We start from the raw sequence: 12,423 nt of genomic DNA, 5'->3' as shown, positions 1-12,423 counted from the left end.
TATCAACCTCCACACACACACACACACACACACACCCACACACTGGGCCACAGGTTACTCAGGTTACCACATTGGTACAGCAAGGCTGCTGATACTGATGTAAATGATCTTCAAGAAGTCAAAAACAGAGCTAGACGGTTGCTCCATGATATAAAATGTAATAATCTGTTGCTTCAAAGGGAAATAAAGAGTATAAAGAGGTGTGAGCCATCAAGGTGTGGCAGCTGAGTAATGCTGCCCGCTAATCTGTTTGTTGTTAAAGTGCGATAATGACAATACATTCTAAACTCAAAAATGTAATAATCCTCAGAATAATTGACAACCTATAAATCAAGATTATAAAGTGCAGTCATCTCAATCTTTTTAGATCCCTTAAAACCACCAACAAAAACTTCAATGACGCGATCAGGAATTTGATTTATCTAATTACCCGATTAATTTGAGCCACAAAGGAAGAAACCCCAAATTAATGTAAATGGTTTTTACTGTTGCCAAAACAGTCATTTTACCTTTTTTGTTTCAGGATTTGTTTCAGAAGAGTCACATAAAAGAGTCCACATATATGATTCTTAAAAAAAGTTCCCCCAATAAGATGATTATGTCCCATATTTATAAAAAGCTGTAAAAGATACAGCTTATTTAGTTACTTTTTGTCAGCATTAAGCAGCAGTTCGAGTTTGCGTGACTGAATCGTGTCAAGTTTATAAGAAAAGTGTTTCCGTGACAATAATATATTTGGTCAGCAATAAACGATTTGAAAATTAATTTTCCGGCCCATATTGGTAACATGATGAATCTTTGGTGTAGTTTTAAAATAAGTTTTTTTCTTTTATGGATACACCTTTGCTAGCTAAGTAGCATCAAGCTAATCCCAACCAACAACCCCATTTGTCCATTTGCTTGTGTATTTAGGAAGGTTATGATTGCTGATCTTTACAAAATACTTTTTTTTTTTTTAAAATAATGTACAAATGAAACTTTTGGAAGTTTTCAGAGAAATTAGATTGATTTAATTAATTTAATGAGACGATCCCGGAACCTTTTATCCAGTGACACTGGTGCATTTCCCAGCATCATCATGCAATCACACCTTAGAATGATATGTCCCCTGAGGTCTCACACCCCATTTCCAACCCCCTGCTGTGCTAAGGGAAAAATATCCCAATCATCTAAGGTGTGTTGATTTCTTTATGTTCACGTCGTGGTAAAACAGTTGTGCGTCAGCAGTTGGATCCGTGCTTGTTTTTGCTGCTTTATTATGTCATGATTTTGTGTATCTTTGTCCCTGTGACCTGCAGGTGAGCAACGGGATGGAGATGCCAAGCGGTCGCCATTCCGTAACTGTTGAAACTCAGTTCCAGAAAGAGGAGCAGGAAGACCAAGAGGGTCAGAGGCAGTACAGCTCCCTCCCACGGTGAGAGGCCGCCTAAACTCATTGGTTTATTGTCCATTTTCCTCCACTGGTTTCCCTCTGCCTCCCCATCTCGGACTTATCACATCCATCCTGACCTTTCTAAACCTCTTCATTTGACTTTGTCAGTCTCCATCCTCTTATGTCCTTCATATTTGTGCCTTTTTTCCATCCTTGCATGACTACAAAGTCAGATTCAAACCCAAGACACTTCCGACTGAATATATTTAAATGCTTCTCTGCCTCTCGCTTTGAATGAGACCATTTGAGCGTTATTCAACTTCATTAAGTCAACGATGACCCCTGATGACTTTCGAACACTCATGAATGATGCACTTTTGTTCCAATATCATAGTTAAATGGAATTTACCATTGCCAATCTCACTCTTTATCAGCTCCATCATAATGTTCCAATTCCTTTTTCAATGATAAGTCAATAAAGCTAACATCACAAAGCCTCCAGGTTTAGTATCAGCATTTGCATTTGGAGCCATCTTTTTTTTTCTCATTAAAATCTCAGATCCATAAAGTGAGCAAAGAATTCTGTCCTCATCCAACTGTCACACCAGTTCAAATAAAAGACAAAGCTTTTTCTCAAATGCTGACAGAAAAGACATCTAAGCTTTCCGCCCAAACATATATTGCAATGAAGTCTGATATACCGTATTGTTAAGTTTGTCTGTTTAAACAGAGACAGATCTGTGTTTGTGTTCATGCGTGTGTGCGTGATCATTAAAAGGTCTTGGCCAGACTGCGTCTGTCCTGTGATGTCAGTCCCTCCCTAGACAAACAATCATTGCTTCATAGTCTTCCCAGCTGTCTAATGCTGCACTGTCTGTATGCTCAGATCGATTAAAACATGTTCCTGTCTACAGTTATGGATTTGTGGTCCAAAAGGATGCTGAATCAATGTGGTTCCTATAAGGCAGACTAATCAATGTGTTCCCTTCATGGCGGCTATCTGATGGGATCTTATGCGATGTGACAGTTGCCTCCAGCCCTCCCTCCTTAGAGAGTTTCTTCTCCTGGGAAAGTTTGTCTTCCCAACTAAAAAGCTGCCTCGGAATTTCCTTTGATATGCATTCCTTTCATAATCTCATAGCATCTTTTAGTAAAGGGTTGCACGAGTTTGGGCTTGACATTTGACCCATGCTGAGGGTTTTTCTTCAATCTGACATCCTCAGATTAAAAGGAGAATTGCCTCAAATTCCAAGTCATTCTTGTCTGGAGCATCTTTGTGCCAACTTTCTTCTCCAAAAAGAAAGCTCAAGCCTGAAAGGGAATATGCATAATAATATAAGGGCATAAAGGGAAATATGCCCTCACGTTGTAAAAAGCAAACTTCTCAGAGAGGTTCAAGAAGAAGCTGGGGTCGCTGGTTATCTGATGGAGGCTAGGATTAGCCTGATATCTAGGATGTAAGGATCGGAAAAGCACTAATGAAGGCTTGTTGTTGGTGCAGGATTAGCCATGACAGGCAGTGCATGGCCCGGGAGAGGAATGAGCGTGTTAGTAGGAAATAGAGACTGCTGATTAGCCTGAAAGAGATGCACTCAAAGACACACATGAATGTTGTCAAGATAAGGCTCTTAATGGTGGCCTGAGTGAACTGGCAGTAGCCGGACCACCGACTCATCAAGCACTGGCATTCTTCAGGCCAGACGACATTTTTCCACACTCTGAAGACGGCATTATCCCGGGTTTTGTTGAAAAACTACAGCGGAAAGTGTTGCATACGATTGTGTTTTCCCTTCTAATCATTTTCGCTCTGTGTTTGTGGGCTTTTCTCCGTGTCCTCATAAACGCCTGATTCCTCCCAGCTGCTTTAAAGAAACAGCGCAGCCACCAAGGCCTCAGCAAGCCAACTTCCTGACTGTTATATCGTGTCATTCTAAATTTACTGTGCTCCTTGGCGTGATGCCCCCCCCCCCTTTCTTTGTAAATGTAACCAATCTACTTTGTGACATTCTGGCACAGGAGTAGAGGTGATAAGAGAACTCGCTCCCCTGATGAATCAATCACGGCTGCATTCCTGTGGAACAATGCCATATCTGTACTCTTCTCATCGTCACCCAAGAACTCCCCCCAAATCTCCCCTTCTCTTATCTATGGTTAAAAACTAAGAGGTTGGTCTGCCTTGTGCAACAGGGTTCCCGTGTTTCTGAATAGGCGGTTCCCTTGTGAACACGGCTGCCGGCTCTGCAAGCCAAACCAGGGTGTAAATGCATGGCGGCTCGCCCAGACAGCAAAAGCCGGATCCCGAGCATGTGGTGGGGCCCTCTGCAGTCTGTCCCGACATCTGTCCCCCTACCAATTACCCTCATAGTTACACATGCTCAAAAGGCGTCCATACACCGAGCGAAATGTGTAATAATGTTGCATGTGCACTCTGCATAAATATAATGTGTGAACATACAAATGTGGAGCCCACAAATAATCCCATCAATGACCACATTCCACAGCTCTTTCCCTTCTTTTGGATACTGTGGACCAGAATTCTATTAGCCAGGCCGGAACGTGATTTATTAGAATTGCATACGGATGATGAGAAAAATTATTATTATTTTTTTTATGGTTTGGATTGGATTTCACAAATTGATGTCACACCCACACCACCAGATGTGTAATCAGGACATATTCTAATTTAATTTGTCACAACGGTCAACCACAATATTATATCCATGAAGAGCCCCAAAATAGAAAAAAAAAATTGGCAGGAACAGCAGAGAGAAGCAGGACAGGAATAGAAGCTCTTGCGTGAAACAGTCTTTTGGCCAAACCTAATGTGCAAAATGCTGCAAATGTAATCGGATACAGGAACAGGCTGAAAGCACCCCTATATGTTGCGGCCATATGCTACACACCATTTCATGTACAGATGCTCCACCCATCTGAAGTAGCATAGCCATGACCCGGAAATCCTCCTTTTGTTCCAGTGGTGATATTGTCTGCGTTTTGGTGATTGCATTTCAATAAAATAAGAAAACAAGTGCAGATATTCTTTGTTTTTCAATCGCTCGTTTTCCTGGTTGTACGGTTTCGGTATTGCAGCAGCGCAAGTGCACTGAAGAATAAAAACCTAATCCTGTCTTTTGTCTTACTCGGCCTCTCTGGAACGAGACTCCTCCAGCTAAGAAACGGGCATTTTGACTAAAAGTCCTATGGGCGCTTCAGGATCGGCCTGTTTGATGTGCGTGTGGTTGAATGAGCGTAGTAGACTGCAACAGATTCTCTCATACTTTTGTCAACTTTCATGTCTTAAATTAACATTGCGAAAACATCCCTCCTTTTTATCTTGGACACATGGTCCATTGAAAGCGTGCTAACCTCCATTCTGCTGCTGTCGTATGTTCCAGATTCAGGAGCTACTTAATATGACTTGATCGGGCAGAAGATTAACCTCAACCTGTGTCTATTTTTAGACAACCTCACAAGAACCCAGCACCCCAGGGCCCGTGGCACATGTCAATGCCAGCAGAGGAGTTCCAGACACCCAAGGAGAACCCTCGTTTGTCTGGTGGCCAAGGATCGAGAAATGGATACCTGGGAACGTCCAGCTTTAACGCCCGCGTCCTACTAGAGACTCAGGAGCTACTGAGGCAGGAGCAGAGACGCAGAGAGCAGGAGGCTAACAAGGCCAGACCATTCCACGCACAGGAGCCCGTCAGCGGCAGCACGTACAGCTTTCACAGAGACAACACTCAGGTCCCAGCACAGGTTCCACCTCAGTCCAAGGGTCCGTACAGACACGATGTACCGCCGTCACCGACTCAGATTGCCAAGCTCAGCAGGCTTCAGGGTTCAGAGAAAGGGAGGCCATTTTACCCCTGAGAGTGAAACCAGAGCTGTGAACGTGAAAAATGAAATGTTTTTATATGAAATGGTATTATGAACATTTTTTAGATGCATAAATCATGTGATCTTTATCCAGCATCACAATCATTCACTTCTATGTATAAGTGCCTTTTAGTGCAATCACTTTTTGAACCTTTTGTAGGCACTGGCTCCATCAATTTTGCTCCTGATCTGCCGCCTTGACACATCCAGCAGATAATGTACAATAACTGACACAGAATCAAGATGGATGCTGCATCACCACTTCCTCATGTGACTTGAAAATCGGCTTAAATCATCCCCAAATGACATGTCTCATTTTGTACATTGTTTTTGCCAACTTTAAATCATCTACCTTTACAATCAAATCATAGAAGCAGAAAGCTCCAGTTTAAGCTACATTTGCATCATGTCTGAATACAAAAAAATCACAAATGTGACTAGAAATATCACAAACTGACAGCTCTTCTCATGTCACACCACAATCTGGCTGAGTGTGTGTGTGTGTGTGTGTGTGGTGTGTGTGTGTGTGTGTGTGTGAGAGAGAGAGAGCGAGAGAGAGCAGCGGTATATTGTGTCTGCCCCCCCTGCACATTGTACTCTCCGTGGAGGACAACAGCCTCTGGATTGCTTTATTTTAACCCCACTCAGCCAAGGAATCCAGCAGATATAAATGGGGCCAGGTCGGGGTTATTAATTAATGTACCTCATTAAAAATAAATGCCCCCTTTTGTGTGTGTGTGTTGGTGTGTCGGTGTGTCAGTGTGTTGTTATAAACAGCAAGTACATCGTGACATAGCCTTTGTAGCTTTGGCCTCTTCCCAAATGATTTGGCTGCCACAGATCCCCCCCCCGCAAAGGTGTCTGCGAGGTGTCTGAGTTGTTCCTTGTTGAATATTTCATCAGGGCTGTTACATGAGCGCTGTCATGGTGGCCTCAGTGTGGGGCTTAGTATGCATCACCTGTCTTGAATTTGTTCATTGGTAGGAAAAACAAAACCTTTTTTGAAAAGAGCTTTTTCCTCCTTCCTAATATGCAGCATATAGTCCTGTGTGTATATTTCTGTGACTTGGATTTGCCCATTGATGACTCAACTCAGACTCTGGAATATCTGCAGTTTGAATTTAAACTGGGATGTGCATAAAAGCTCATTGAATTATTCCTTTATAACAGATTTTTAATGAGATCTGACTGTGGCTCTTTAAAGGGACTTCACTTGAGACAGGGCTGAGGACACTTTTTAATTTTCATAAAACAGACCTGAGGATTTATCAGTTTCACTGTTTATATTAAAACATTAAAATGCATTTGATTATTGGAAAAGATGTCATAACTACCAGGAATGTTTTGTTTTATCAGATCTTACACGCTTTACATATGGGGACAGTTTTCTCTTCCCTGAATTTGTCTGACATCAAACCCACCGAGGTTGCAAGACAAGGTCCAGACCTTCAAACAATACCAAATCAAAAACACAATACGAGTTTCTCCATGGTGAATTGGTTGAACAAATTGCTATTTGCAGCCCAAACACTCGAGATTTTAAGGTTGCAAACAGCCACCATCGTCAAAAGAACCTCTCCATTATTACAAGTCCTCATAACCACCTAGAAATTTCTATTCAATGATTAAAATAAAGTACAGCAATGTGTTTATTCTACTGCCAGCCTTACAGCGCAAATGTGTGTTTGTGTGTAGGTGGACATGTGTTTAAGTGTCTGTAAACACTGCCAGTATCTGGATGCCTCAATATGTGTCTGAATATGTGTTGGCAGCCTGGATGAAGCATTTGGCTGCTGATTGAACAAAGAGCAGAGTAGTGGGAGGGAGAGAAGATGGGGGCCCCGACCTTGCAGATGATTCAGTCAATGGAGTAATCATAAGCGGTCCTCTGAGTGTGCAGTACAAACAGGAGGTTACCCACCAGGCCAAGCTTCTATCTTCCTTCCTTTCCTCTCCTACATCTGTCACTTTCACGCACTTGCCGGTGTTTGTTTTTTGGTGGGGGGGAAGGGGTGGCTGATTTACGCTGACTCTGCCCTGTGTGGGTGAGGGTGGTTTGTGTAGGAGCGTGTGTAAGTGACACACAAACCGCTCTGATGGTCGTGTATGGGAGAAGTGTCTACTTTATTTTTCTCCTCCTATGCAAATTTGATAATATTTCCTAATCCATGTTTATTATTTGCTATGTGCAAGTATTGTTTATGTGGCACCTCCTGACATGCAGATTTTCCCATAAAGCCATTGTTTCTGGGCATTTCTTAATCCTAGGAGAGCAAGGAATATATTATTATTGTTTCATTGTGTTTTTATGACCATCCATCTTTGTGTTTTAATATTTTACAATAAGATACTGTGGTGGTAAAATGTGTTGTCTGTAATCACCGTGCAATTTACCTTATATCCAATGTATCATTAAGAATTGCACTGCCATCTCTGTAAATATCTTATAAGCTTTTTTCCATTGTTGAATAAACTGAGGGGAATTTTAAATAGTTGATCATCAATGTTGCTGCCTTTCACAAGCTTTCAAGCCTATAATAAATATGCAATATAGTAACCAAGGCATAAAGCTGAAATGTACAGAATTTTGTACAGATTTCAAAGTTAGTCTGTTCATAAATCTCCTTTTAGCAGAGACTAATCTATCCCAAAATAAACTGGAATAAAGTTGGATACAAGTCAAACTAGACTCAAGTGTTAACATTAACATGTTTTTTTTAGCCAGCTATCTCGACTACCGAAGTGACATGAAAAGTAAAATAATGAAAGTAAAATAATGTCACATTTGTTCTCTTGATTGTTCTGGATAATCAATGACTTTGTCTCAACACTGAGAAAGTATGTGTCGGAGAAAACCTGATTCAGTCCTCTGGTTGCCAGATGTGTCTGTACTTTCAAATGGGAAAGAAGGCTAACATAAAGGAGAAATGAGTCTTATTAATGTGAAAATGTGGCTCCCACATTTGCTCAATAGAATGTAAAAAAGTAGAACATCCTCTTGTTTCTCATCTCTTCAATCTCCTCCTCTGATGATAAGCTCAGCAGCTGTTTTGCCTTTGAGCTGGCCCAACTTCTGAGGCTAATAAAGACAATTGTTAAATTTACCATCTTCAATTACAGTGAGGAAAAAGTGTGACAGCACTGACCCACGACTTCAAAAAGCTGCCAAAGACTGCAAGCACAGGTACAAGAATGGGAATATGTGTATTGAGCATGTGGATCAGAGATGAAAAGATCCATTTGTCTGTACATCACCTTTGGGGATAGGCAAAAAATTAAGGTGAGGAGGAAGAGAAGACTGGAAACCTGCCCAGTTGGCGAGAGGAAAGAGAAGCTTTCAACAAGAACAAAAAAGGGTTTTGAAAGAAGTAAATGTCTGAAGGCAGTCCATTTGAGCATGCCTGCTGTACCCTTTCTCTTTTCCTACAATATTTGATTGAGTGTTAGCAAAGCAATGAATGAGAGAAATAATCCCTCAACTGGTTCCTTTTCCTTTAAAGACCCTTTTAAGAAGCCCTCAAGTGGTGTCTCAATTTCACATAGCTTAAATGTAAAGAAGTTCATTGAGTAAATTTCTCTTGCGGACATCAGAAGGGACAGGTTGTTGTCTCTGTTACCACAGCTTATCCCTAATCGGAGTCTTGTGGGGGTGCTGGAGCTTACACCAGCAGTCAGACAGGAATGCACACTGGACAGGTGCTGCCCATCACAGGCCACACATACCACACACACTTACACTGAGGTGCAATTTGGAGTCTCCAAACAACCGAAGGCCCATATGTTGGGACTGGGGAGGAAACTGGAGAAAACCCTCACAGGCATGAAGACTATATTGAAACTCCTCATGGAAAATCCCCATTTCAAATCCTGAACCTTTTCGCTCAACTGTTGCACCACAATGCCATTGGACATTTGTATAAGCATTTTTTTTTTCGTTTTAACGTATAGCTCTGTGAACTGGTTGCCCACAGAGTGAAGACCTAGGGCTGACTACTGTTGATGACATGGAAAAGTAGTATGTTATTTTGGAGATGTGATGAGGGGAGGTTCAAAATGCAGGTAGTATATAGTTATGTCTATAAAATATTTGATAACAAGCTTTTGTAGACAAAATGGTCAAGATTGCTGTTATGAGTTGTGGAAATGTCAACGGTTACAACAACGTCACACCCCATAAATCTTGTGGACTGTTCTATAAAGGCATTACATAGACAACAAAACACAATATGTTTCATCTCAGCATGGCAAAATGTAAGTTAGTGGGTGCTTTCCTGTATCGGTTCCATGTTTAACATTTGCAGACCTGAGGAAACAGTAAAGCTGTCTTTGGTCCACTCCGCCTGATCATTACTCACACTGAAAGGGCTCTACTGAGCCTTTAATACCCCCCTTTTGCATTCCTGCCATCAGAGTACTTAATAATGAAAACCCCTCGGCCATTTCCAGTGATCAGCAGCCGACACCATGTGATTTCATTACTCCACTTTATCCTCCTGACCTCTGAGGGCAGACCAGTAGACCCCTGTCTTAGCAAGTGGGTGTGTATTTCCATGAGAAGCAGATGGAGTATGAAGCATCACTGGTTAAAAATGTAACCTTCACTTAGATTTGGGTGTGTCCTGTTGAAGCTGAACAAGAAACATTCTTGCCACTAATATACCTTAAGAGCCATCCACACTAGCCTTTGACTTAGCGTGTCAGTGGTCTGCATGAGATGGCGTCTGTAAAAATATTTTTTTAAATTTGTTTTTTAGAGAAAGATAGGGAGAAATCACAGTTAGTCATGACTTTAAATAGTTGGGAAGAAACTAGTTTCAAAAGCTTTATGATGTGCTGCCATGCTGGGATATTTTTTTCTCTGCCAATGCAGGGAAAAAAGGCAGTTGTTGGGACACTGACATGAAAACACACTCACATGCACAAACACCTGGAGATTCCTTCCCGAAAGCTTTAAGCAACATCTGGCGGCCAGTGTGCACATCATAGCAGAGGCTGCTATCCATAATGGGATAGTAGAGATGGGAGAACAGTGCCCTTCACTCTGGGCCATTATTTCTGTGTGTGTGAGTGTGTGTGTGCGCGTACGTGCGTGCGTGCGTGCGTGCGTGCCTGTGTGCGTGTGTATGTGTGGAGGTAAATTTTGTCAGTATCTTCAGGCTTAGATATAAATCAGTAGGTTAAGCCTGAAGATGAACTTTGCCACTGAGCTCACTAAAATAACTAATACAGCTAAATATACAAGCTATGCAAATTATGGCATATATAATTAAGACGTGTTTAAATAAAGACACATTGAACAGAGAAAGAGACAGCATGAGCAGTATTATACTGTACAGTGTACTGTGTGTAGCTGTGTATATGATGAATAAAGCTTGTCTTTATATTATATTAAAATAACCACCTTATCTTAGCAGCATGTATCCTTTGGCTTGTATTGCCCTACTTTTCATCCTGCTTCATTTTAAATCAAGTATTTCTGATTCAGATGGTAATTTGGCATTGCGGCTATGTAATGAGTGGCTGAACTCAAATAACTATTTTTTCTTACTGTCATTTAAAATCACAAATTTTGGTTGGAAAAAAAAATACATATGATTTAATATTAAAGCCAAGCCAGTCCCTGGGAAGATTGCATTTAATCACAGATCTAATCTAATTCTTACATATTTGTGGATATAAAGGTCAATTCAAAGGCAGAGGCCAGATATTTATGGCTCAAATATAGATTTTCTAGGCACTCAAACATCTTGATTCTGCTACATCATCCAAAGATAACGTCATGTAAAGATTCAGGTAACAATTAGGGCCAAGAACAAAGGTGACATTTTCATCAATTTTAACCCATTTTTTTTAAATGGCAAAAGCAAACATCCATCCATCCTCTACCGCTTATCCGGGGTCGGGTCGCGGGGGCAGCAGCCTAAGAAGAGAAGCCCATACTTCCCTCTCCCCAGCTACTTCTTCCAGTTCCCAGGCCAGTCGAGAGACATAGTCTCTCCAACGTGTCCTGGGTCTTCCCGGGGGTCTCCTACTGGAGGGACATGCCCTGAACACCTCACCAGGGAGGCGCCCAGGGGGCATCCTAACTAGGTGCCCAAGCCACCTCATCTTGCTCCTCTCAACGCGGAGCAGCAGTGGCTCTACTCTGAGCTTCTCCCGGATGGCAGAGCTTCTCACCCTATCTCTAAGGGAGAGCCCAGCCACTCTCTCTTCACCACTATGGACCGGTGCAGAGTCCGCATTACTGCGGACGCAAAAGCAAACATGACAAACCAAATGAGGAAGGAGTTGAAGTGGGCAGCTCTTTTCTGGGTTCTGTTTTGTGTACCGGTACATGGTGGTGGATGCTGTGAATGACAAGGTGTCTCAAAGAAGAATTTGCGAAAGATTGTTTCTGCCATTTCTCTTGGTGTTACATCCTGCTCCCAATCAGCTTCGAGTAAACCTCAAGCCCCACCCAGCAGTTTTTTGGGGATGATCTAAGTACTGACCCTGGAACAGGGTGTTTGTTCAGCCCCGTAAAAGTTCCTGTAAATGTCCCTTCACAGAAGGTTTCTGCAGAGGAGACACACACCAGCAGCCTTGGCCCTGTAAAATGACCCTAAAATTCCTGCAGTGGACTCGCACCTTAAGTTTTCAATGAATGTCCTCTTATGATCTGTTTTAAAATTTACATTAAATTAGTGTTGCTTTTTAACCTAGTCTCTTAATCTCTACCAGTTTGTTTACAGAGGCACCAGTTCCTTCATGAGAAGACCATTGATTTGTGTGGTCACTGGCATGTTAATCATTAACTTGAAGGTCATAATGGCCCACATTTACCACCATATCACTGATCTTAACAAATCATGAGAAGTGTTCTTCCTGGCCGGGGTGCAATAATCTCCTGACAGGCCACCTCTTCCTGTGCCATTGGATCCCGAGGCACTTTCCCATCCTGCCACCCATCGAGCACTAGGCGCCTGCATAATAATCACAGGCCCGAATGCGATATCAGGACAGGACTTCCTCACAAATGATTAGAAGCAATCAAGATAAGCACAACAGACGTTTGTTATATGAACTCACAAGAGTTTTATTTGAACTCTATTCACACTGGTGAGACGAGCAGTAACATGCAAGCACGTACTCCATGTGTGATGTGTTGTGATACTGTTCTGCTGTAGACTTTAAAA

The 12,423-nt window shown here is 41.9% G+C and overlaps 1 protein-coding gene across 10 annotated transcripts in view; it reads left to right on the top strand.

Annotated features, from left to right (window-relative positions):
• LOC130513723 (partitioning defective 3 homolog) overlaps positions 1-5,271 on the top strand; it is a 239,643-nt gene extending 234,372 nt beyond the window's left edge. For all 10 annotated transcript variants that reach the window (XM_057012690.1, XM_057012694.1, XM_057012689.1 and 7 more), the window contains 2 exons: positions 1,299-1,414; positions 4,834-5,271. In XM_057012690.1, the coding sequence (XP_056868670.1) occupies positions 1,299-1,414; positions 4,834-5,242 (525 nt within the window). In that variant the 3' untranslated portion in view covers positions 5,243-5,271. The remainder of the gene's footprint in view (positions 1-1,298; positions 1,415-4,833) is intronic.
• The last annotated feature ends 7,152 nt before the right edge of the window (positions 5,272-12,423 follow it).

Source organism: Takifugu flavidus, chromosome 17, assembly GCF_003711565.1.
Source record: "Takifugu flavidus isolate HTHZ2018 chromosome 17, ASM371156v2, whole genome shotgun sequence".
NCBI classification, from domain to species: domain Eukaryota; kingdom Metazoa; phylum Chordata; class Actinopteri; order Tetraodontiformes; family Tetraodontidae; genus Takifugu; species Takifugu flavidus.
Note: the sequence above shows the minus strand (reverse complement) of the source record. Positions and strands in the feature narration are given on the sequence as shown.